Source organism: Canis lupus, chromosome 14, assembly GCF_003254725.2.
Source record: "Canis lupus dingo isolate Sandy chromosome 14, ASM325472v2, whole genome shotgun sequence".
Lineage (NCBI taxonomy): Eukaryota > Metazoa > Chordata > Mammalia > Carnivora > Canidae > Canis > Canis lupus.
In genome coordinates this window covers 51,466,152-51,490,785 of record NC_064256.1, presented here as the reverse complement: position 1 = coordinate 51,490,785, position 24,634 = coordinate 51,466,152, and the positions used below count along the sequence as shown (strand labels likewise).

At 40.6% G+C, this 24,634-nt stretch overlaps 1 protein-coding gene across 8 annotated transcripts in view; it reads left to right on the top strand.

The window, feature by feature from the left end:
• Positions 1-24,634, top strand: part of DOCK4 (dedicator of cytokinesis 4) — a 410,170-nt gene that overhangs the window by 268,115 nt on the left and 117,421 nt on the right. For all 8 annotated transcript variants that reach the window (XM_049093429.1, XM_049093431.1, XM_049093430.1 and 5 more), the window contains exons 16-23: positions 125-231; positions 10,326-10,482; positions 15,482-15,579; positions 15,689-15,772; positions 15,937-16,037; positions 18,100-18,181; positions 19,423-19,593; positions 23,774-23,966. In XM_049093429.1, coding sequence (XP_048949386.1) covers positions 125-231; positions 10,326-10,482; positions 15,482-15,579; positions 15,689-15,772; positions 15,937-16,037; positions 18,100-18,181; positions 19,423-19,593; positions 23,774-23,966 — 993 coding nt within the window. The remainder of the gene's footprint in view (positions 1-124; positions 232-10,325; positions 10,483-15,481; positions 15,580-15,688; positions 15,773-15,936; positions 16,038-18,099; positions 18,182-19,422; positions 19,594-23,773; positions 23,967-24,634) is intronic.

Here is a 24,634-nt window from a genome sequence, read left to right as displayed (position 1 = left end):
GGGAGCTGGTGAGCGTGGGTTGTATTTCTTGATGAACATGTTTGCTGGCAGTCTGTGTATCTGAACACGGGTGAGTAGGCAAGCATTTTGAAAAGCAAGTAATTCTTTTTCTCTTTTCTCACAGCAAAGGAGAAAGGAGAGAAGAAATTGTTTGGTTTCTCCTTTGTCCCCCTGATGCAAGAAGATGGTAGGACTCTTCCAGATGGCACTCATGAGCTCATCGTGCATAAGGTAACATCAGTCAGATGTTGGCAACAGGCTGCGATAAACAGGACTGAATTATTAACTCGTTATCTTATTATCACTCTGGAAAAGAGGAAAAAATGACTGAAAAGAACACTTTTTTAGGAGATTGCTGGCAAGGACTATGTCTTTTTGAAAGGATTGTCTCTGTATTCTGTATCTAATGCTCCCTTGGCTTATTCCAATAGATGAATGTGTCCCTTAAGCGTGACAGCTGTGTCAGGGGTTCTGGCACACGGTACATGTGCAGCAAAGATTTATGGAATGAATGAAGAAGATACAAACAAAAACTTTCCTTACCTTTGGATTATTGCTAATAAAATGAGTGTCGATGCACAACACACCTGGTAATTTCTGCTGCTATGCACGTTTAATCATTCATTTTCTAGTTATTTGTTCAACGTATTTACCAACCACACACTACAAGTCAGGCACTGGAAATGTAGTGGTGAACAAAACAGGTAAAGTCCCTTCCATTTCTGGCACTTATATTCTCTCTACTTCAAAAAAGACTTAAGGACGCTTACAGTGTTCAAATACAAAGAAAAAACAACTTAAAGTGATCAGTAAAGCAAACAGAGGAGCTCAATGTCCTAGACATCTGAGAGGATCAGTTTATCTTACCGTTGGGTGAGAGGTGCCCTATGTGAGATATGACAGGCAATGTCTTTAGCTACAATTTCCCAAAGACATATGGTACTTTGTATGAGTGTTTGTGCTATTACCTCTGTGTAGCATTAAATCTTGACTTGGAAAAGGCAAGGCTCAGATAATTAAAACTGAGCTCCCATTTCCTAATAATATATAGAAGAATGAATCACTTTTATATGGCACATCAGGTATGGGCTTTCTCACCTGCGGGTTAGACAGTGTTTTAGGGCAGGTGCTAAGTGTCCAGTCAAGTCCAGGTTGACTCTAAATATTAAAAAATACCAAGATTCATAGCTGGTGTTTAGAGACATCCATCTACTTAAAATGCCAGGAGGACAGGTCTCATGGCTTGTTTCTCTACAGAAGCATTTAGCAGTTCAACTGATATATCGATTCCCAGACAGGGAACCATTCTACTTTGATATCAGAGGCCTGTCTGTGTCTGTTGGCAAAGGCAAAAATTTTCTCAGAAGCAGAGCTGTGGATCTGCTCAGGCCTTTGTATAAGTTTTCATGGAGTATTCAGAATTCTGATCCATAAAGCATAGGAAAATTTATTTATTTGAGCTTGAGCAATTGAAAAGGCAGGTGTTCCCAGTAATCTTTCTCGACCACAAGGGAGGCTCAGGATGATGCCTATAGATTGTCTAATTTTGGGCAGACTTACTTTGAGGAGACCCATCAGGAAGTGTTAGCTCCACAGGAGAAACCTAAGTAGCTGTGTTGTCTTATGATTGGGGTTTTTCGGTATTGCTGATTTAAAGAGGTGTGGGATACTCGCCAAGTATAACAACTTTGGTTTTTAGTCTCATTGATGCCATGGTTTTCTTTTTCATAGTACTGAGCCAACAAGTTCAGTTTCAGCCTGAGGCCTCTTGTAGTGTAATGATTATAAAACCATATTATGAGGATAATGCTTATTATCCTTCTTCTGCCATGGCAGGAAGGCACACGGCCTGCGGATAATTGCAGCCTTGAATTTACTATTTAAAAAAAAAAGAAGTAGAAAAGAAAAAAAAAATGGAGGCACAGTAGATTTCAAAGCATTGAATAAATTAAAAAAAATAGCCTGTTTAATAAGTGGTGTTGAGATGACCATGATGGGTGTTGGGGGAAAAGGAAGAACTGGATTCCTATCTTGCTTCTTAGACCAAAACATGTTCCAGATTAAAGGTAGAAAACAAACAAAAAAAAACTTGTAAGAGCTTTACAAAAATATGATTGAACATTTTTATACTATCGAGGTAAGGAGGGTCTTTCTAAGACTGGCTCACGTGTTAGAAATCAGGTACTAAAAAAAAAACGTGTAAGTTTGACTGCATAGAATTTCAGACCTCTTTATTGATAAAACCATCTAAATCAAGGCTGAGAGACACATGACAGACTCACACGTTGCTACACAGCTTGCGAAGGGTGGCTGTCCCCAGTTCGCCTGCAGCCCCCCAGGGGCCACTGACCAGATTTTACCATTGGGCCTTCCCCACACCACTTCCTCCCTACTTAGCAGAGAAAACAGAAGCCACCAGGCAGGAATCTCAGCTTCCCATGGTCTCTCCTTTGCCACCTGCGAACCTCCCAGCCTCCTTCCCTTCCTTCCTGCTTCCTGTCTCAGGCGATGGGACCAGACTCCTTCCCTCCTCATTCTTCCACCTGCTTCCTTCAGGATCTCCCTCCCTCCTGACTCCCTGGAGGCCTCGCTCTTCCCATTGTCCGCTCTTCCTCCTGCAACTCTGTCTGTTTCCTTTCTTCTGGCCGTGTTTTCTCAGATCGTCAACCTGCTTGAGCCTTTTTCTGAAAAACAAAGACCACAAAAACCTTTTTAAAGGGCCGCACACTGGTTCTTCCTTTCCCAGCACCATCCGTCTACGTGAAAAGCCGGTCTTCCCCCACTGTGGCTGCTTCCTTGCATTCCACTGGCTCCTCCGGCTCAGGTGAACTTTTCCCTGGAGGCCACGAGTGCCCAACCTGGGTCACATTACCTTTGGTTTATTACTCACTGTGACAGAAATTAAAAAGGAAACACCTGGGTAGGCTCAGCAGTTGAGCGTCTGCCTTCAGCTTCCCGGGATCGAGTCCCACATCGGGCTCCCCTCCATCCGCCTGTGTCTCTGCCTCTCTCGGTGTGTCTCTCGTGAATAAAGAGATAAAATCTTAAAAAAAAAAATAAGAATGAAACACCTATAAAATTTTAAAAATTAGAAGTACATCAATATATTTAATGCAGAAATGTGCCACGATGAACAGAGAAAAGAAAAAAAGGCTAAAATAATCTGCAGGCGTGGTCTTAGCGCTGAAGGCTATTAATGTGACATCCAGGAAGCACCTTCATTCTCACAAATTATACCAGGACATCTTCAGTCTTCCCAAAGTGGCTAAAGCCACTGGCCACTCTCAGAATCTTTCCTTATTTCCTTGTAGCATGTGGCACCATTGATTGCCCTTCCTGAAAATCCCACATTCTTGCCTCTATTCAACAGTGTTCTCCTGAGTTTCGTCCTCCTTCTCCTTTGAGGACCCTTCTGTCATTATCTACACCTTACATGACGAGGGTATTTTCATGGGTTTCATCCTTGGCCACCATTTGTGACTCCTCCAGTCTAAAACCATCTCAGCCACTTCCGCGGGTTAGCTCATCACCACATCTCTGCTGCAGAAGGCCGCACTGGATTTCCAGCCCACGCCTTTTAGCAGCCCACTGACCGTCTACAGCTGCCTTCTCCAGGGACACTTCAAACTCATCAGGTCCCAAACTGAGCTTTTCTCTTGGGTTTTTCCTAATTGAGAGGCTTAGGGCAGTTCCAAGGCTTTTTTGGTACTGAAAGATCCCATGCTCCAGCCTTACTAAGCTACATGTAGTTGTCTGAATATACCTGTGCTTTCTTAAGAAAATAAAAAAAAAGGGAGAAGATGAAGAAGAAAGGTTTTTTTTTTTTAATATTTTAAAAGGTTTTAAAAATATTTTAGACTTGCAGAAGAATTGCAAAAAATAGTATAGAACATTCCCATATACCCCTCCCCTAGCTTCTCCTTATGTTAACATCTTACACAACCCAACCATAGCATATTTATTGAAACTAAATTAACCCATGTGCAGTACTGTTAACACAAAACTTAGGTGAATTTCAGGAGCTTTCCCACTAATGTCATTTTTCTCTTGGGGAGTCCAGTCGAGGATCCCACATTGCACCTCATTGCCATGGCCCCATAGTCTCACTTATGTGCTTTTATTCGCCCAAGGCCTTTATAGCTACCATGTCTCCCACATGATATGCCTTTTCCTCCATTGCCTGCTTGGTGAGCCTCTTATTCTCTCTGACTGAAGTCAGGCAGACCTGCTCCCATAGACCCTGCTTCCCTTCCCCAGCAGGGCGGGAATCCAGGGGCCCTCATCACAACATTGGCATGGGTGTTAACGGTGCAGAGGTCAGGTAGGTAATGCCCTGAGGGACAGGGAGTGTTTATTTCCCTGGTACGTTCTGAATACCAAATTAAAGGACTGGTAATTTGGAATTCAATAAATTTCTAAAATTTGTGATATCATTCAGGATGGCTAATCATACTAAGAGTGTTCCCAAAAGAAGATACTTCGCTACCACAAACTGTTTAAATCTGCTTTTGATTGACCGGTTAAATACAGTTCCAACTGCATTGTCTAACTTACTGTATTTTTTTCAACTTAATTCTTTACTTTTTGCAAATTATAGACCCCTTAAGTTGATTAATGTACTATGAATGTCCATACCAGTTTATTTCTACATAAATTTTAAATGCTTAATGCTCAGTCACATAGCTTATACTACTCCAGATACCACATTTCTGGAACACTGCTCATGACGGACCATCACAGCTCTCTTTCCCTTGTCTAGGAGGATGGGTCAAAACAGTGGCCTGGGGCATGATGCACCACTCATTGCTGTGCCAAGTGGTTTCAACTCTGAGCGAGGGAATAGCCTGTGAGCCAAGCTCATGGAGACTACCACTGCCTCCTCACAAAGCCTGCACTTAGTTCTTCTATGAGCACATTTCTCCTGTCAGGTCTGATTTCAGTCTCAAGTGTGGTAAAGCAGAGGACTCATTCTTAATCCTTCCTCCTTAATTTGTAATAAATTAACTTTACTCCATTTTGAGATGGCGTGCACAGATGCCAGCCTATCAGAGCAAACACAGAGAATTGTCCTTTACTGCGACAATGACATTGTTTTGCTCCTGTAATCTAGTGGCAGCCTCATGAGGCTGCGATCATGTTGCCTTGTTTCTTCCAGAAAGAGTGGTTCAGTTCATTGTTCCCTCATCTGTCTATCATCATATAGCCATCACACTGGTAGTACATTAGCTGTGTCTGTCACAAGTGTACGGGGAGGACAGTGTCTTATTATTCTCATGTCCTCGTTGCCTTGTTCCACACCTGCACCAGATTTGATGAAAAAAGTTGCCCTTATGCCCAAACCCAAACAGTTGTGCGAGTCCCCAAAATGCAAGTGATTTGTATTTAACAGCTCATCTAGGTTAGTGGTATAACTGGATTTTACTGTGGTGACAAAGCCACTTCTCGCCTTCCTGAGAAGCTTCCTGGGAAGCTACGGTGGACTCACAGGCTTGCAGACACTCAACCACGACTCATTTATACCAGTATTTACAGTTAACATGCAGGCAGTGCCACACCAGACTTTTCCAGCTTCATTTCTGTGACTTAACTGACTCTTAGCCTAAGAGTAGGGGGATCAGGGTTGTTCACTTCTGGTTGTTTTCTCCACTCTATGTCCTGATTTGGATCTGTGCCCCCAGTACCCTCCCTTCTCCCACCTGGCTGAGGGTGCCCCAGGAATTTGATGCTGAGTCTTCCTCACTGCCTGGCTTTTGCTAATGAACGGTACATTTCCTCATGAAAGGCTGGAGAACCTTCTCGGCTTCAGCTCTTGCTGATACCTGCCCCTGCCTTGTAGGTCTGCCTTCTTGAACCTCATTTCTATTCTTCACTGCTCCTCATCTACTTTTTACTTCATTAGATTCTCTTTCTTCAGATGAATTGACATATTATCTCTGACTCACCTGTTGAGTTCCCGAGCTCCTGTGTCATGCCTAATCTGCTCCTACCTGGCCTTGCTCCCCACTACAGTCATGTCACATGATCCTCCTTGCTCCATGCCTGGTTTCAGAATAGAGCCTAGCTGCCTCGCTGTAGGGCTCCTAGGCTTGATTGACAGAAATCCATTTCAGCTCTACAGGCCACTCTGAGCTGCCTCCCAGGGTGTCTCCCACAAATAGACTTTTTTTTTTTTTTGGAAAAGTGAACTTTTTAGTCTTTCTTAGCCTTACCTACCATTCAGTATGTTACCTATAGATCAATAAATGTTTATTCATTATAACAAAACTCAAAACTTGGTTAAAACAACATTTGAAGGAGACAGTGTTCTCTAGTAGTTGTGAACACAAACTTTGGTTCAAATCCCAACTCTTGACACTTACTGATAATGTGACATTGAGCAAATCACATAGCTCCTCAGATTACAGTGTCCTGCCTTGTGAGGTGATTATGAGAATAAGAAAATGCACATAAAGTGCTTTGCAGTGCTTGACATGTAGTAAACCATCATAAATGGTGATTGCTTGGATGCTTTTAAAATCTCCAGTGTATGTATGATGTGTTAAGGATGCATGCTGAGAACCTCAGAGAACAACAAAAGATATGCTATGAGATTGTTCTGTACAACTTCTTGAGGCCACATAAGTTCTTCAGAAATAGATCCAAACCTCCAACTCTAACCCTATACCTAGCATTATCTCCTTGGGCTCCTACTGGACAAAAAAATTCAGTGTCAAACTCCTGGCAAATGTTCTCATCAAAAGGTTCATTGAGACCAAAGAGTGATTATGTGCTTTTCTTCGCTGAATTGGTGGGTAGAATTTTCTCTACCTGCCCTTTCCCTACCAGCACATGCAAGCTCATGCACACATACCCAGTGTTGTTGGCGGGAGATCTTGAAATGACTTTTACATCTTAATATTTATGTTAATTATTGTCTTTGTACTTGACTGCGAGTGATAGTGTTCAGCTGCAAGAATTGTTAAGGTATCACGCCTCAGACAAATTCAGATGCTGAGGTCTTGACCCCCCCCCCCCCCCCCACCCAGGCTGAAGGAGAAGTAAAGTGAACCAGTGCTGGTGGCACTCATCTGGCCACAGTGATTGGCCCAAGAGAAGACAACCAAGTCTTCTATTCACAGGGCTCCCTAAATACATGAAACAGCCATCCTATCTTCAGTCACAGAAGTCGTCAGTCCGTGGCCACCAGCAGAGCTAGATGAGCGTATCAAGCAGAAATTCTAAGAGGGTGCCAGAAGTGCTCATGAGCTAGGCAATTATTTGATGGGTGGGGGAATAAGAGCTATATCTGTAGGGGCACAATTTCTGTGAGTAGATGGAACACAGCAGGCTAGAGCCTCTCCAGCTCCTGAAGAGGACGCTTGGCAATAGCTGGACAGTATGTCTGTTGTGTTCCCCCATGCTTGTCACAGTAGGAAGTGGCGGTTAGATAGATGGAACACAAGTCAGGTGAGGGCTGGGAGACCAGAGCATGTTCCTGACCCCACAGACCAGACCCAGGCAGGAAGTACGGGGCAGTGCGGGGTGCTGTGACTCATGCTTTGGCTTGCTATCTTCCGAGCCCCGATACCAAGAACAAGACAAGAAGGGATGGCAGTCAAGGGTTCCAGAACATTACTTTGCCAAAGGGCTGTTTCTGAAGAAGGCATTTGAAGCATTTACTTTGTAATGATTCTCTAAACCATATATGTGTGTTTCACACGCTCTGCTGTCTCCATGAAATATCTCCCAGTAATAAAAGAAAGCATTTGGAGTTGTAACGTTAGAAGAGAATTATAGAGGCTGCTTATTGTGTTTATAGGTACTCCTGTTACTGGGCAGGTGTGCTAGTAAGAACATCTTGTAGTATTCTGATTCCATCTCTTTGAACTCGTTAGGTCTTTCCTAAAATTTATTATTTAAAATTTTTTAAATATTTTATGAATCACACACAGTACTTTGGAATACCAAAGGGATTCTCTGTTTAAACCCCTGCCTGTTAACCAAGACACTAGTCTTGAAAACATTTAAAGGAATTAAGCTGATGTGAGTTTTAAAATTTATACTCAAAATAGCCTAAGTTATACGAACTCTGTATCTGTGAAAATATTTTTTTTCAGAATTGTAGTTTAAAATCACTTTTATCATTATAAAGAAGTACAGAGATAATTCAAAATAAAAACAATACCCTCATTACCTGGGTGCTGTTAACTATTAATCCTCTAGTGTATATGCTTTTAGATATTTTTCTCTGTGGATTTTTTTTACACAAATGATATCATAGAACAGAACCATAAAACAGGTTTATAATAATATTGAGAGGAGGAGGTAGATTTCTCTATGCCAACCCCCCACATACATAGCCTCTCCCCTTATCAACCTCACTCACCAGAATGTTTTTTTTTTAATCAAGGATAAACCTATATTGACATATCATAATCACCCCAAATCCACAGTTTACCTTAAGATCCACTCTAGGTATAGTATATACTGTGGGTTCAGACAAATGAATAGTATGGCCATTATATCATACTGCCCTAAAACCTACTTTTCCAGTTAATGATTTCTTTCTCTTTTTTTAGACTAATACATTTAAAAAAATTTTTAATAATAAATTTATTTTTTATTGGTGTTCAATTTGCCAACATACAGAATAATGTTTGTCCTTCTCCGATTGACTTACTTCACTCAGCATAATACCCTCCAGTTCCATCCACGTTGAAGCAAATGGTGGGTATTTGCCGTTTCTAATGGCTGAGTAATATTCCATTGTATACATAAACCACATCTTCTTTATCCACTCATCTTTCGATGGACACCGAGGCTCCTTCCACAGTTTGGCTACTGTGGACATTGCTGCTATAAACATCGGGGTGCAGGTGTCCCAGCATTTCATTGCATCTGTATCTTTGGGGTAAATGATTTTCTAATCACTGAATTTTTTCAATCTCATCTAGAACTTAAGTCAATGTATAAATTTCAAAAAATCCTTTTCAGTAGGTTGATCCAAATCTGGGACTATATGTCACATTTGCCTTAAGTGTTGGTTAGTCTAGAACAATCCTTTTCTTTTTTTCTTTCTTTCTTCCTTTCTTTCCTTTCTTTCTTTCTTTCTTTCTTATTTCTTTTCTTTCTTTCTTTCTTTCTTTCTTTCTTTCTTTCTTTCTTTCTTTCTTTCTTTCTTTTTCTTTCTTTCTTTCTTCTTTCTTCTTTCTTCTTTCTTCTTTCTTCTTTCTTCATTGGACTTGAAGAGACAAAGCCTGGCATCCTGCAGAAAATGCTGCCTTCAGGGTTTTTCTAGTTGCTTCCCCTATAGTATTGTTCAGCATGTTGTTCTGTCCATTGTATCTATTATGAAATGGAAGTGGAATCTGTACTTGTGGTAGACTGAGGTTCAACATCTGTAGTAAGAATACGTTACAGACAGCGATATTTGTACCATCGTGCATCGGTATAACCACAACCTGATTCCCCCCTGCCCCATGTGTGTGCAGTTGTATTTGTCCTCTTGCCACTGGAAATTAATCTGTGTGTTATACTACATTGGCATCATAAGAATGTCTAGTTTGGGGGGGTGGCGTTTCCAAGTAAGCTTTACGCCCAATGTGGGCTTGAACTCATGATCCAAGATCAAGAGTTGCATGCTCTACCTACCGAGCCAACCCCATGTGCCAAATGTCCAGTTCTTTATCCAACAATTTTCTTGCTGATTTTAGCATTAAGTGACCATCTTTGACTAAAGAAAGAATTACATTAGGGATATGAAACTATATTTTCTAAATTTGTAATCCCTCTTATATTTGTTAACTGGCATGTTCTGTGAAGTAGAGATTTCTCTCACATGGTGGGACTCTTAGATGACCCTGAAAAAGTTTCCTGTAATTGCCAGTTTTCAAAGTTAGGAGCTGTTCGATAGCAGCCTCAGATGAGATGTTGGAAGAATTTAATAAGCATTTGTTTTAAATGTGGTTACTGCAAATATGATTTCTTGAGTACTTCCTGTATATCAGGCTCTGTGTGAAAGGCTTTATGGAACCTGATTCTTACGATAACACACTGAGGTTTAGATTTAGAAATGGTGATCTCGAGAGGTGAGATAATGTGATAGAGTTACTCCTGGGAGAAGTAGCAGAACTGGGATTTGAACCCAAATTGGTCTGAGCCCAAAAATCCATGCTTAATTCCATCTCTCTGTTTTTGTGTACTTTACTTAAAAGCCAAATTCTACTTGTAATCCCGTGTGGAATGTTTCCCAGTTTATAAACAGCAGAAATGGAAAGTATGCTTAACAATTTTCATGAGGTCTCTTATCTCTCCCTTTTTAATTTTATTTTTAATATCTTTAACAGTGTGAAGAGAATACAAATCTTCAGGATACTGCCCGCTACCTCAAACTTCCCTTTTCCAAGGGCATCCTCCTTGGAAATAATCACCAAGCCATGAAGGCCACAAAGGAGTCTTTTTGGATAACATCTTTTCTCTGTTCCACGAAACTCACACAGAATGGTAACGTTTAATGCTGTTTTATTTGAAAGCCCTTGTACTTAAGCGCTCGTGAGAATTTTGGCAGGCAGGTTTAACAAACACCAGTGTTATATTGGAGAACTTTGCACCAGAAAAACTGTTGGTCCTTCTGTTTGTGACCTCCAGTAAAATGGAAACTGTTGTGCCCCGATGGCCTGTTAATGCGTGTAATTTAAAGACTTCAAAATTATCCCAGTATGGAAACCCAAGTGCACAAGGCATCAAAACCCAGCTGCTTTTTAAAAAGAGGAAGACAGAGAGACAAAGGATACCACCACCTTAATCTCTCTTGTTTTATAGCGCCATAAACAGTGCTGATTGCAGGCTTTGGAACAAGGGGCTGTTTTTAGCTTAATTAGATGGATATTGCTTTTCTGTTCTACCATATTTTTTATGTCAGTGATTGTTTAGCAAGTTATGATTAATAAAACAAGCTCTTCTCCTTGGAAAATTGTCATGAAAACATCATCTGTAATGAAGGAAGGAAATTAAATATTTTTTAATTCTTCATGGTTGCTATATAAGGCTTCTGGCTAGCATTTGCAGTGCCGTATTAATAAGTCAGACTCATGATGTTGAGGAGAGTCACTTCGTAATAAGGTATTGAATCTCACAAAGTGTCCCTGGGCCTCAGCATTGGTAAGTGCTATTAGCTCTTTCTTCTGTGTCACAGAACAGCATTTGTAGGAGGAAACACAGTTCCTCTCTAGAACGTGACCCGAGAAAAGAAGTAAAATGTCACACTATAACATTGATCTCTTTTAAGATCCCTTTCGATTCCTCTTGTGGCGCTGTTATATTTATGTAGGACTTCGGCAAATGATCCTTTCACATTTGTATTAGTTTTTGTTTCTCCCCTTCCAAAAGTATTTTTGGGGAAAATTTTTTTAAAAATCAGCTGCGTATTTTTAGTAAATTTGGTTGAAGGTAGCCATCACCAAGTTAAGAAACTTCAAGACTTGATCTGTATTCAGGGATTAGTGGTTTTCCTTAAATTAAAACTTCACTGAAAAAAAAAAAAAAAACTTCACTGACAGATCTCTATAATGTTTATAAAGCATTCACCAAACAGCAGATGTTTTTTTATGGTGCTAGTCTACCCTACAGAGATTTTGAAGATAAGAAAATCAACCTGCTATTTATTTACTCCCTTAGACAGAAAATCTATTTATTCTGTGTGGATTAGTTGTATGTCTGCTATAGAACCTAGGTTCACATTTAACTGATCGATTACTCTGGTAGAGGAATTTCAGGTTGTATTAGTTATCTCTTGCTGTAGTGATAATTACTATAAACTCATTATTGGCTTCCAACAACAAAAATATATCTTTGAGCGTTTCTGGAGGTCAGAAATCTGAAATCCTTTTCATTGGACTAAAATCAAGGTATCATCAGAACAGCATTTCTCCTGGAAACTCTGGGGGAGAATCCTTTTGCTTCCCTTTGATAGCTGCTAGCTGCATTCCTTGGCGCACAGCCCCTCCTCCATCTTCAGAGCCAGGAGCAGAGCATCTTTACATGTTCACGACTCTGACCATCTTCTCTCTCTTAAGGATCCTTGTGCTTTACAGGGGGCCCACTAGATATTCCAGGATAATCCCCCCTGTTTTAAGACCTTTAACTTAATCACATCTGTGAAATCTCTTTTCTCATAAAAGGTAAACATATTCACAGGTACCGGAGATGAAGACATTGACATCTGTGGGGCCATCATTTTGCCACCCACCCAGATAATCCTAACAATAGCTTATCTGCCATCAAAGTATTTGGTCCTGCAGACTTAATTTGTTCTTGTTCTCAGGTTTAGGATGTCAGACAGAATTGTGAACATAAAACTGAACTAAAACCTAAAAATTAGGTTTGTAAAAGCAGAGAACATTTTCAAGTAGATACGGGTAAATAAACCTATTCAGAAATCATTATGTTAAACATCTCACTGTGTGGAAGGCAATGCTTGGCTCATTTTTGGACACTTGATAAGTGGTTAATTATCATTTGACTTTGATTACCCTTGTCAATGTAACAAAGCCCAAAATGAACCAGGAAATAAATACTGTGTTTCAAAGAGATGGGAAGAAGGAAGTTAGTTGATCTTTCTGAAATTTACATGCTAGACACACATTTCTGACCAGAAGTAATCCAGTTCCAAATTGGAATTAAATTGCTTTGTATTCATTTTACTCAAATTGGAAAATACACAAATCCCATTTCCATTACAACCGGGCATTTAGCAAGTGATATGGTCTCTAGGAACAATTTCTTATAGAAGATTTGCATTTCAGGATCCTGAAAGTGTGTCTGTCTGCACATATTCCGTATTCCAGTTTGTTCATGGATAGCATACCAAGGCCAGAGAGCACCCTGCCGAACATCTGTGGTTGCCAGATCAAGTAGATATTTTAAGCTTCTTAATGTAGGGATCAGGGAAGAAATTTTTTACTTCTTTGTTTTCTTCCTAGGGCTGTTACACATAACTTTTAAAAAGTCTAAAAATAAAAAACAGTGCTTAAATTTAGCCTACCAGTTAGTTGTACAGTTGCTGACTTCCGCACGTCCCCTTCTCCCCCAAATAATGGGCGGTTTATTCAGTCTCTTCCTGAGAGTGTGATTTAAAAGAAAAGGAAGAAAAGGAGTAGGGATTATGTCATCCACCTATTTTCTAGCTCTTGGTAGATCAAACATACTGTATAGTCTAAAATGCTTGCTGAATGGAATACTTAAAAATCACAGTTTTCAGCAATAGGGCCATAGCTCTTAATTTGCAACTAATGTATCTGCAGGCAGCTAAAAGAGAGACCTAAGAGATGACAGTTTTGACTTAATTCTGAGCACTTTGTACACATGATTAATTACATCCAGATGAACACACTGCTTTACTCTTCCGCTTCCCCCATTACGAGCAGCCTAGAGAGTCATCAGACTGCTCACAGGAAAGGTCAGCAGCCCCATTCCGATCTGGTTGTCTGGACCACTGTCATCTCTCCTCCGGCTCTGCTAGGACAGTGCTGGTCTTGGTTTCCCACTGCAGCCGCTGGGGAGGCCTCTCAACAGGCCTGCAGAGCCCCTCCTTCCTCTGCACACACTCCGCTCCTCACGCCAGGCTTTGCCCTGGATGCCCCTGCAACAGCCTGGCTCTGGGGGGCAAGAAAGAGAGGAGCGAGAGGGAGTGGCAGGGATCATGCCGTGGGGAACTGGAAGGGAGGATGCCCGGGTTGGAATTAGGAAGGAAGCGCAAGGCAGGAGCTGATGGGAGAACGCAGAGCACTTCTGCTGTGGCGCGTCTCCACTTGTGGAAATACGTGATATTCTAAATATAACCAATGGTTTTTTTTTTTTAATGGTTCCAATCCTACCTCTAGGATGTCTGAATGAGACATGAATAGTAAACATTTTCCGATTTTTTTTCCACTAGGGAATATGACAAAAATTTTTCAAAATCATTATTCTTAAAATTCCCTCATTTTCCTGATTCTGAACCATCCTCTTATCCCTGTTTGATGTAGATCAATATTTCCATTTAATACTAAATTTCTCACTATTAAGTCCTTTGTGAAGTTTTTCTCTTGAATCTGGCTTCGGTGAACGTTGCTTCTTTTTCCTCTGAAGATTGTTATATATTTTCTCATCTCTTTTTGCTACATCATTTATTTATTTATTTATTTATTTATTTATTTATTTATTATTTATTTATTTATTTATTTTTCATCACAGCTACTTCTTCCTTGGTTTCTTGTTTTTGTTTTCTTCTAGTTTTTGTTTCCATGTTGGTCTTTCTGTGTCTCGGCAAGTCCCATTTGGGTCTTTCCTGAAAGAGTGCTTTCAAGCTAACTTCTCCCTGTTAAGGCTGGAAAATCCCTCCTGGTTTCTTTCTTGGCTGTTCTAGTCTGTCAGCCTCACTGAGCCTGGGAAGCCGGCCCTGCCAGCTTCCCTCGCCTTGTGCGCTTCCTGCATACACAAGCCTGATGTCAGTTCTGAATTGCTTTCATTGGCTTCCAGAGACCATTGTCTCTCTGCTCCTTCTGGAGACTAGTAAAGCTGGACACCATGCTCAGGAGCCTTTCTAACTTATGCCCAGGAAAGCTGAGAGAAGGATTTTTTTCCCCTTCACCAGGTGAAGAGGTTCTCAGAGGACTCTGTTAGACTCAGGCCCATGTCTTTCAGTTTAGGAAAGGGAGGGACTTGAAGAGCTCAGCCCTGTGCCTGCCCAGAATCTGGGATGGATGATGACCGTGGAGTCCAGGAACTGGCCCTCTTCAGCTCCACGGGCTCACTCGATGACCCGACAATTGACTAGACTTGTCATCGTTGTGCAGGGGACCTTCTAGTCCTGCCCGGTTTGAGTCACATTGTCCAGAAGACCTTCATTGCTGGGTAGAATTGATTTCTAGGCAGAGTGCTATGTGTTGGGGACACAAACATGACTAAAGCAGGTTCCTGACCCTCAAGAAACTCCCATTTTAACAGGAGGAGGCAGAAAATGATTCCATAGATATTTATCACCTGCCTCCTATGTGCTGCTCTTTACCTGTGCTGGGATGCCATAGGGCCAGACTCCGCATGTCAGTTGTGTTGTTTGTTTGTTTGTTTTCCCTTGGAGTTTACAAACTAGTAGGGGCAAAGACCGGTAAACAACTGAAATAGTTGGGGTCATTGCCACTTTGGGATGAGAGCACATGGCGGGGCCAGTTGGCTCAGTCTGGAGGTTTCAGGAAAGACTTCTGGACGAAGCAACAGCTACTCTGGGAACTGAAGGATGAGTAGGAGTTTGTAAATCAAGAGCATTGGGAAGGGAGAAATAATTAGAATACATTGTAATAAATGCCATCCTAGAGAGCTAGTCATGGTCTGGGGGAACTTGAAACTTAGATGACTGGGAAGAGTAGGTAACATGTGTAAGAACCTAGCTTTTACCAGTGAAATATTTTCACGTGACGGACTATTCTCTGCTAAGGCAATTAATCTTCCTTTTCTGTTTGAAAAGGTGATATGCTTGATCTCTTGAAATGGAGAACCCACCCAGACAAGATCACAGGCTGTCTCTCTAAATTAAAAGAAATTGATGGCTCAGAGATAGTAAAGGTATATGCTATTTTGTTATCCCTCTCTTGGAGATTCATGGAATAAAGAATATTTGGAGGGGGAAGGACAGGTGATATTTTCTTTATTGATTTACTTCTTTATCTGACAGTTTCTGCAAGATACACTGGATACCTTATTTGGAATTTTAGATGAAAATTCCCAAAAATATGGGTCTAAAGTATTTGATTCGTTGGTGAGTTTAAATTCACTTTAATTATATCTTAACAATTTTGTCTCTTGGTCTTGACCAAGACTTTCTGAAATGTGCACTTAATAGCTTAAGAGTCACTTAAAAAGAACCAAAAAAAAAAAAATCTTGATTTGCATTCAGTTTATAAAGCTCAATTTTCTTTTTAGGTTCACATAATAAATTTGCTGCAAGATAGCAAATTCCATCATTTTAAACCTGTAATGGACACCTACATTGAGAGTCACTTTGCTGGGGCACTTGCATACAGGTAAGGCCTTTATCTTGTAATTGGTTCAGAAGCAGATCCTTTTGAGCTTTTCTAGGCAGAACCAGCAATATAGGAAAATTTAAAAGAAAGTGTAGGAAGAAATGAAGCACAGCAACTGAAGTGTCTCTTGAGTCAGTCTCTTCCTTTCTCACACATCTTTTTTTAATGGCTGCAACTTACTTTGATTAAAAGAGAAAAAAAAACCTTTCTGAATTCTATTCCTAAAACCTAACATATAAAGTGTTTTCTTCTTGTCTCTATTTCATGTGATACGCTTTGGTCTGAAATAACTGGTTATTTCAGTTTGGCTGCCAAGAACCCCATTTAACCACCACGTTCCTTGGGGATTCTAGAAGTCTTTACGAACAAGAGGTGAAGGGAAAACAGCCTTTGTCAAAATACCTTTTTAACTCATTCATTCATTTATCTGCTCATGTATACTGAGTACCTACTGTGTGCCTAGTGCCTGCTGATTAATGTGAAGACCGGATTCCTGGCCACAAGCAGTGCAGCCATGGACTCCACCCTGTGATACGAGCTGCCGTTTTAACTGCTCATCCCTTCTGATGAGCTCAAACTCTGCAGGCAAGGCTAAAGCAAATGAGTAATGACAAGCTGTAGCTCCTACCTGCCTCCCTGCAGCCTGGTTGATAATTGCCAGAAGGCAACAGCTTCTCTCCTGGGCTATGTATAATATCTTCCCTGGCTTTGGCCCTGCTTAAATACAGCCCTGGAATGTTCCCCCAAAGTTCTTTCTTCCCATTCTAACACTGCCATTGCTACTCTGCCCACGTTTGTACCTCATCCCTTAAGCACTATGGCTGTGCATACGAGCCTTTTTCCCAGAAGTGTGTTTAAAAAGATTGAATCATGTTTTTGCCCGTTTTTCCCCATCATGTGATATATAAAAGATAATAAGTAATCAAAGAAGCATCTGATCCTATTACCTTGGGTATTCCCTATCAATGCACGTGAAGATTTATGCCTCCAACATTTAAGTGAACGGTATGTCAACATGATTTTTACAGAGGGTGAAATGTACTATCAGGGACCGTTTGGGACGTTGGCCCGACTGTACCACTCGGCCTGACATTTGGGGCCTTAGTAGCACCTCACCATTTGTGATTGAAATTACCAGTGGAAGCTAGAGAGGAAGGGCATAATTTCCAACACTTTATGTTGGCCAGGAGAGCAGGATAATCATTCCTAATAAGACAGGTAAGGCCTATGGAATCTTCTCAGGCTATGGGTGGTCAGAAACTCACTGACATTTATCTTCAAAATAACATTCCTGGCAGCACCTGTCTAGTAGAACATCCACGTGCTCTTTTCTGACTGAGAGAAAAGAGGAGCATTTTTTAAAAATTGCTCTGTTTCCCAGAAACCAAGAACTGAACAAAGGTAAAGGTAGGAAGACTGCAATCTTGAGAATTATTGTTGGGGTTTTTTAAATTCTCTTTTTGTTCCTTAAAAAACAAAACAAACCAAAAAAAAAACCAACTTGGCTGTTTTGGAAATTCTCTTACTAAGGCGCTCTGAGGGTAAGCCTTTTTCTTCCCACAGGTCAGAGAGTTGGCTAGATAAACCCATAGGCATGTGACTTGAAGTAGAGAGATGATCCCTTATCCTTCCCCACGCCCCCGTTTGCCTCCAACTAAATATTTCATCCAGCTATTTACATGGTCACTGGGGAAGAAATCCCAACTAGCAGTTGTCCAGGATTGACCATGATGGTCAGACTTCCAGATTTCTTGGCCAGAGACCTTTTCTCTGGTATTTGTGTCTGCCCATTGGAAAGCTTTGCCAGAAAACAGCAGAGTCAATGGGATATATCCACACTGAAGAGAATCTCAATGGGAGGAAGTGTTTCTCTCTGCATCTTCAAAAAGGGGTAGTGATGCTGATGTGCAGATTCCTAACATTATCAGATCAAGCAGTTTGACAGAAAATGGTGAGAACTGATGGGAAAGAAGCCTCCTTGTGATAACAACGTTTTATTTGTTGTCTTTTACCTAAGAACTCGACCAAGTCCACCTTCTGTACATTTTCCCCTGTATTTTAGAGATCTCATCAAAGTTCTCAAGTGGTACGTGGACAGGATCACGGAAGCAGAACGGCAAGAGCACATCCAGGAGGTGTTGAAGGTAATGACGTGCTGTCAATAACAGATAATATAGTCTAATGGAGCTGTTGCATGATGCTGCCTAAACTAATTGCTTTCCTCTACACAGACAGTAATTGGGGATGATATATTACTGGCTTTCCAATTCAAGGCTCTTAATCAGTTTATGCTCCTCCAGAGCTGATGAAATTTGAAAGAAACTTTGCCAGGCTCACCCACTGGAACTGCTTGGGATTGAATCCTTATACCTCTGAGCTCCAGAACACTCGGAGTGAAGTCTAGGATTAGCAGGAGGGAGGTTTCATGACAGAAGACCACACATAGGCAGTTAAGCTTGGGACTTCCTGGCTCTTGCTTCCAATACCCTGACAGAGGCCATTTGAGGGCGATTTGTCCTAATTTTGAAAGGGAATAGGGTGGCTTAGCAGGGGTCACAGTGAGGAGACCTGAGGTTTTGCTGGGTCTCATGGTTTAATGCTGCCCAGGTGTCTGGACCCTTTGTGTTCAGTTGTATATAGAGATGTTAACACTTTACTTGCAAACATGTTCATAAAAGAACATAGGCTCTTTTTTTTTTTTTAAGATTTTATTTATTCATGAGAGACACACAGAGAGAGGCAAACACACAGGCAGAGTAAGAAGCAGACTCCCTGAGGGGAGCCCGATGCGGGACTTCATCCTAGGACCTCCAGGTCACAGCCTGAGCCAAAGACAGATGCTCAACCACTGAGCCACCCAGGATCCCAAGAACACAGGTTCTTAAAGGGATTGTCCATTAGCTGCTCTGAGGTCCTCTGATGTCCTATTGTTGAATGCCGCTCTATTTGAGGTCACTAGATAGAAGTTGACAGGTATACATTTTTAAAAACAAGTCTTTTACTGATTATAAATCTATCACCTTGGGCTGATTGGAGGTAAAATGCTAAGTGGCAAGAGTACCTGCCAGCAAAACACAGTAATTTTTGAGAAACAGACGTATCTCTCTGTTAACTAAAAACCACCTGAGGATCAAAAGCATTTCAAGTTCATATATCTTGAAAATTACAAAGGATTTTCAAATTATCTATACCTTTTCTCTCACTAGCATCAGAGAAAAAAAATGGCTCTTTGCCCACAAGTAAATACTGTTCGAAAATCTCATGGGGTCTTAGCATTTAAATCAATAATTTAACAATCTAATGCTGTCCGTGGTTTTTATGCCGTGTCATTGTTAAATGCTCTTGGTTTCTTTTGAGGCTAACTTTTAAAATGTTTTGTTTTAAGGCACAAGAATATATTTTTAAGTATATAGTGCAATCCCGAAGGCTCTTCTCCCTTGCTACTGGTGGACAAAATGAAGAGGAATTTCGCTGCTGCATTCAGGAGCTCCTTATGTCGGTCCGTTTCTTCCTTTCTCAAGAGAGCAAAGGGTCAGGAGCGTTATCTCAATCACAGGTAATGTCTTTTTTGTCTCTGCTCAGTAGAGCAAAAATGAGTCCAGTTTATTTGTGTTTACACAGCAGCAGAAGCGAATGTTTTCGCCAACGAGAAATCCATAGCTCCAGTTTATATTTGTAGCGTAAGCAACTTTGCAGACTTTTAAAAGGTGCCCTAGTCTCTGAGCCCCAGCAGAGCAGAAGTTAGGTTGCCTTTCCTCCAACTGTTCTCCCTCTTCTTGGGGAGACTGTTGGTCTGCAGCAGCCTGGATTTCAGTTCCCAGAACACATGCCGATGAGTAGACACGCTGTCACCATCAGCCTTGGGGAAGGAAGTTCACTGGAGCTGACTTGTTACTGTTGTTTACTCCAACCCTTTCACTGCATTTTAATCTGTCAACTTGAGACTCATTATATTGGACTTGGCTAAACTGCATGTTGTTTTGTTTTATTTAACTTGACCCTAGTTGTCCTGGGACCGATCTTGTATGACCAGTGCTGAGAGGCTGTTGCCACATGCCATTACCTGAAGTAGCTCCACATGTTCTGTTTGAGAACGGGATTTAGCCACTTTCCAAGTGGCTTGAAGTGTTGGCCTTGAAGTGTTCTGAGCAATCGGTCTCAATATCTACTCTACATTTTCTTAATCCTTTTGATACACTTTGAGTTCTAATGACTTGGTTAAAAACCTGTCAGATGGAGAAGCAGCCTCTTTGCTGCCATCCCCTGGAGAGTAGAGATTGATAATCACCGAGAATTAGGGGAAAGAAATGGGAGATTAGAAGACAAAACTAGATCCCTTAGAGTATCATCATAATTTAGTGCCATTTGACATTTGGAAGGCATTACATAGAATGGTAAAACAGCAGAAATGTACCAACCTTCCAATAGCAGCGCTGTGCTTTTTCTCACTTTTGGGGGCTATTCTTGCTAATCTCTTCTTTACACAAGTGGACAGATCTTACATCTGGGCAAGGATACAACTCAGGCCCTTTAAATGACATTTTGGGCTCTGTTGCCAATAGTGCAATCACTGCACTTAAGGAACTTGCCAGATACCTCAAAGTCACATTGCCCACTAGCTAAACTCTACTTCCAGCAGTTGATATTTGAAAAGGATAATCCAACAAGCTACTTATGTATTCCTTTAAATCAAAGTTCTCAGTAACTCACTACTTTTATAAAAGCTATTATATTTGAGACTTCTTTTTTAATCTTAAACCTTTACCGGTTAAAGGGACAAACTTATCTAATTCACATCTGAAAAATATTCTCTTACTTTTAAGAGTAGCCATAAGTCATGGTTTCTCAATGACATGCCTTCCTAGGGACTCAAGAGGTTTTTATTTTTCCCTTCTATAAAGTTAGAGAAATATTCTTTTTCCTTAAGTTATGTTTCCACTGCATCTCAGTAGTTGCCCTGAACTGAGAATATGAGCCCACGTGATGTGACAATTTTCTTTTAGTTTGATCCTAAAAGGCTTCATCTAAAACGATGAAGTGGTTAATTTTCTTTATTAAGCAAAGAGGACTTCCTAGTCCCTCTGTATTTTGGGAGCGTGGGGAACACTTTACACTTTGCTTATTCCAAGTCCCCTCTTGACCCCACACCTTCATAGCTCTCTTTTCTAAGAAGGAAGGTGTCACTAATCTGATTGACACTGTGTGTGATTTTTTTCTGTTGTTGCCTAACACATAACCGCGGGCTTAATGGCTTTATATAACATCCATTTATTAGCTCACAGTTCTGTAGATCAGGAGGGTAGGGTGGATTTTTTGCTTGGAATCTCCTACAGCCAAAATCCAAGTGTTGGCTTTGATGGCTTCTTTGGAGGTCCTGGGGAAAAATTCACTTTCAGAATCTTCCAGGCCTTTGGTAGGAAACAGTTTCCTTGTGTTCATAAGACTGAGATTCCCATTTCCTTGCTGGTTATCAGCGAGGGGTTGGGAGAAGGGAGAGGCCTTCTCACTTCTAGAGCCCATTCACATTCCTTGGTATGTGGCCCCTCCATCCTCAAAGCCAGCAACAGTAGGTCAGATCCTTCTCATGCTTCAGATCTCTCTCAGTTCTCCCACCATGAGCTAGAGAAAACTTCTGCTTGGAAGGGTCATGTCAGTAGGACAACCCCATATGAATAATCTCCATATTTTAAGATCAACTCATTAGTAACCTTCATTATACCTGCCAAGTCGTTTTTGCCATGTAATATAACAAAGTCCTAGGAACAGCGCCAGGGGGAAAAAGTCTTGGGAGTCATCTTAGAATTCTGTCACACCCAGAGCCAAGGAAACCCACTAGTCTGAATTTTACTGTTAAATTGCCTTAAAGACAAAAACCTGGTTCCCTTGCTCTCCTCTGCATGGTTTTCCCTGTAGGCTACAACTCAGGGCAATTTTTGTCTTCTGGAGGCAGAGCAACCATCCCAGAAAACCTTCACATTGAATCCGTTTCTAGTGCCCCCACAGATCTGGCCCCCGTGGTTCTACCGGGATCCCCTAAACCCAGCTCACTCATGACTCTGTCTTTGGGATCCCTGCCCTAACAGAACTGCCATTTCACTCAGCTCTTGGAGCTGTGGCTCTTGGTTTCCCTTCCACAGATAGATACCTATCCTGGATCCCTCAGAGCAGAAGAGGAATGTCAGAAGGAATTGAGGCCCAAGACCCTGCCCCAAGTTCCTAATAATTACCTTTGTCCGTCTTGGTTATCGGGAAGGTCAAAACAAGCGTAGGCTTTTCTTTTTATTTGCAATGAAAATCCTTAGTTTAGGTAGCTTGGTCCAGCTGTCTCTCTGTCCTTATCAAAAGGTCCTTGTTCCTTTATCCTTTTTAATACATGTGTCTCCACTTCAGGCACATTCACATGCTTTTTTGAAGAGCTCTAAGTAAAGAATTAATGGATAAATGAAAAGATTCCTCAGGAAAATCAGCATAGTTGCCTTTTCAGTAATCAGCTGGGCTCATTTTATTGTTTTTTTTTTTTTTAACTTCATCTGTATGACTCAGCTCTTTGCAGATGAAATGAAGGTTATATAAATATCGTCTTTAACAGAGAATACCAAGTTATTAATTTTAAATGCATTCAAGTAAATCTATAATGTCTAAGAGTCAAGGAGAGCATAGCTGTCAGTTGTAGCACCTGAAGCATTTTGATGGTTCTGGCATCAAAAACAGGTCTTGGCTCTTCTAGATATTTTTGCTGCTGCTGTATAGATAAATGCCAAAACCCATGAATTTGAATTTGAGTCTGCGTTTGAATCATCAGCACATGTACACTCGACCTACTTTCTGCTGGTGTCAGGTCTCATTGGTAAGCCAGCTAGTGCTTGAATATCAGCATATTAGAAACATGTGCCTCCTTCCCCCACTTCATAGACTTGAGGCTGGTTGACGCTTCCTTCCATTGCCCTCCTTTTGTGGAATTTAAAAGACTAGGTTTGTTTTGATGTACAATCCCAGCCCAGTTTGTGCCCCTTAGGATTTAATACTGGCATCTTTTTTTTTTTTTCCTTAAAAAATGATTATCAGGTTTCTTCACTTACATAAAGAATATTGTTCTGAGTACACACAGTTCTGGGGTTACAATAAATCTCAAAACAACCTAAAGGTTAGTTATAATAATCTTTTCATTTTACCGGTGATAAAGCTGAAACCCAAGAGGCTAAAATGACCTGAGGTCACAGAGTTGATTAGTAGCAAAGCTAGTAGGATATACAATCTAGGTCTACTGAGTCCCTGTCTCGTTTCTTTCTTTAACCATAACTTCAGTGCTTTTGGGAATCAATGTGTTTGGTTTCTTAAAGGTAAATGAGATTATATGAGCTCTTCAGAAACCTTCTCCAAAAAGAAATGAACTATAAGTGACTGCATTCCAGGTCTTGGTTGAGCATTCTTTCCATTCGATCATGCTGCATTTTGCTGATTCTGTGGGATTTTTTGCCAATCATTTTGCTAATGTCAGTGATTTTCCAGAAATTCTCAGTTTTATTATATTGCACCCTGGCACATTTAAAAATACTGTTCTAATTTGCTACACTTTTTAAAAAATTGCAGCCTTTTAGCTTTAGGCACCAGAAATGTTTTACGTTCATTTTTTTTAATCATTCACAATTATTTGTCACAGTCTTAAATTCATTGACATTTTATAGCAGATTTCTCTGGGTGCATATTGGAGTTGATTTACATTTCTTCCTTTTAAGGCTGTGTTTCTGAGCTCCTTTCCAGCTGTGTACTCAGAACTGTTGAAGCTCTTTGATGTCAGGGAAGTGGCCAACTTGGTGCAGGACACCCTGGGCAGTCTGCCGACCATCGTACACGTAGATGACTCCCTTCAGGCCGTTAAACTGCAGTGCATCGGCAAAACCGTGGAAAGCCAGCTTTACACCAATCCAGGTAGGGTGATGAGTCTCCTTCCAGAGACAATGTTTCTGGAAAGCCATTACTTACCTGCAGTAGTCATAGTTCAGCAGAAGCAATGAGAAAGAGGAAACAGAAAATTCCTTTCTCAGAAGCATTGTGTATTTGGATAGTAGGATGAATTTATTTAGTAGCCAAATACAGTGGTATGGCTATTAATGCTTTATTTCCAGAAAGAGTGAAAACCCTAATGATTAAATTGATTCTAATCACAAACTAGTTGTGATATCAGGCATGCTTATTTTCTTGTTATAGATTTCATTTTTTTGGTTCAATAAAATTTAACATTTACATTCAGAGATGTTTACAGGGACCTGATCCTTGTTTGTTTGTCTTGTTCTTAAAATGTTTCCATCGATTTATGTTCTGAAACTGAGTGAAAGTTTTGATGTGTTATCATTTTTTATTTTATCCTAGTAGCAAATGACCAGTTACTAAGTTGATTTCATCATAATATCTGTTATTAAATCCCATTGCCTTTTGTTTTCTTCTAGTTTTTCCTGAAATAAAGTACCAGCCTCATTTTAAAGTTTATTTTAAGAAGTTTCTATCACTATCACCAAATAGACTTTTAAAAATTGACTCTATTGAAAATTATCTTTCCACATGAATACATATGTGTATATAATATTTTTGAAATAGCA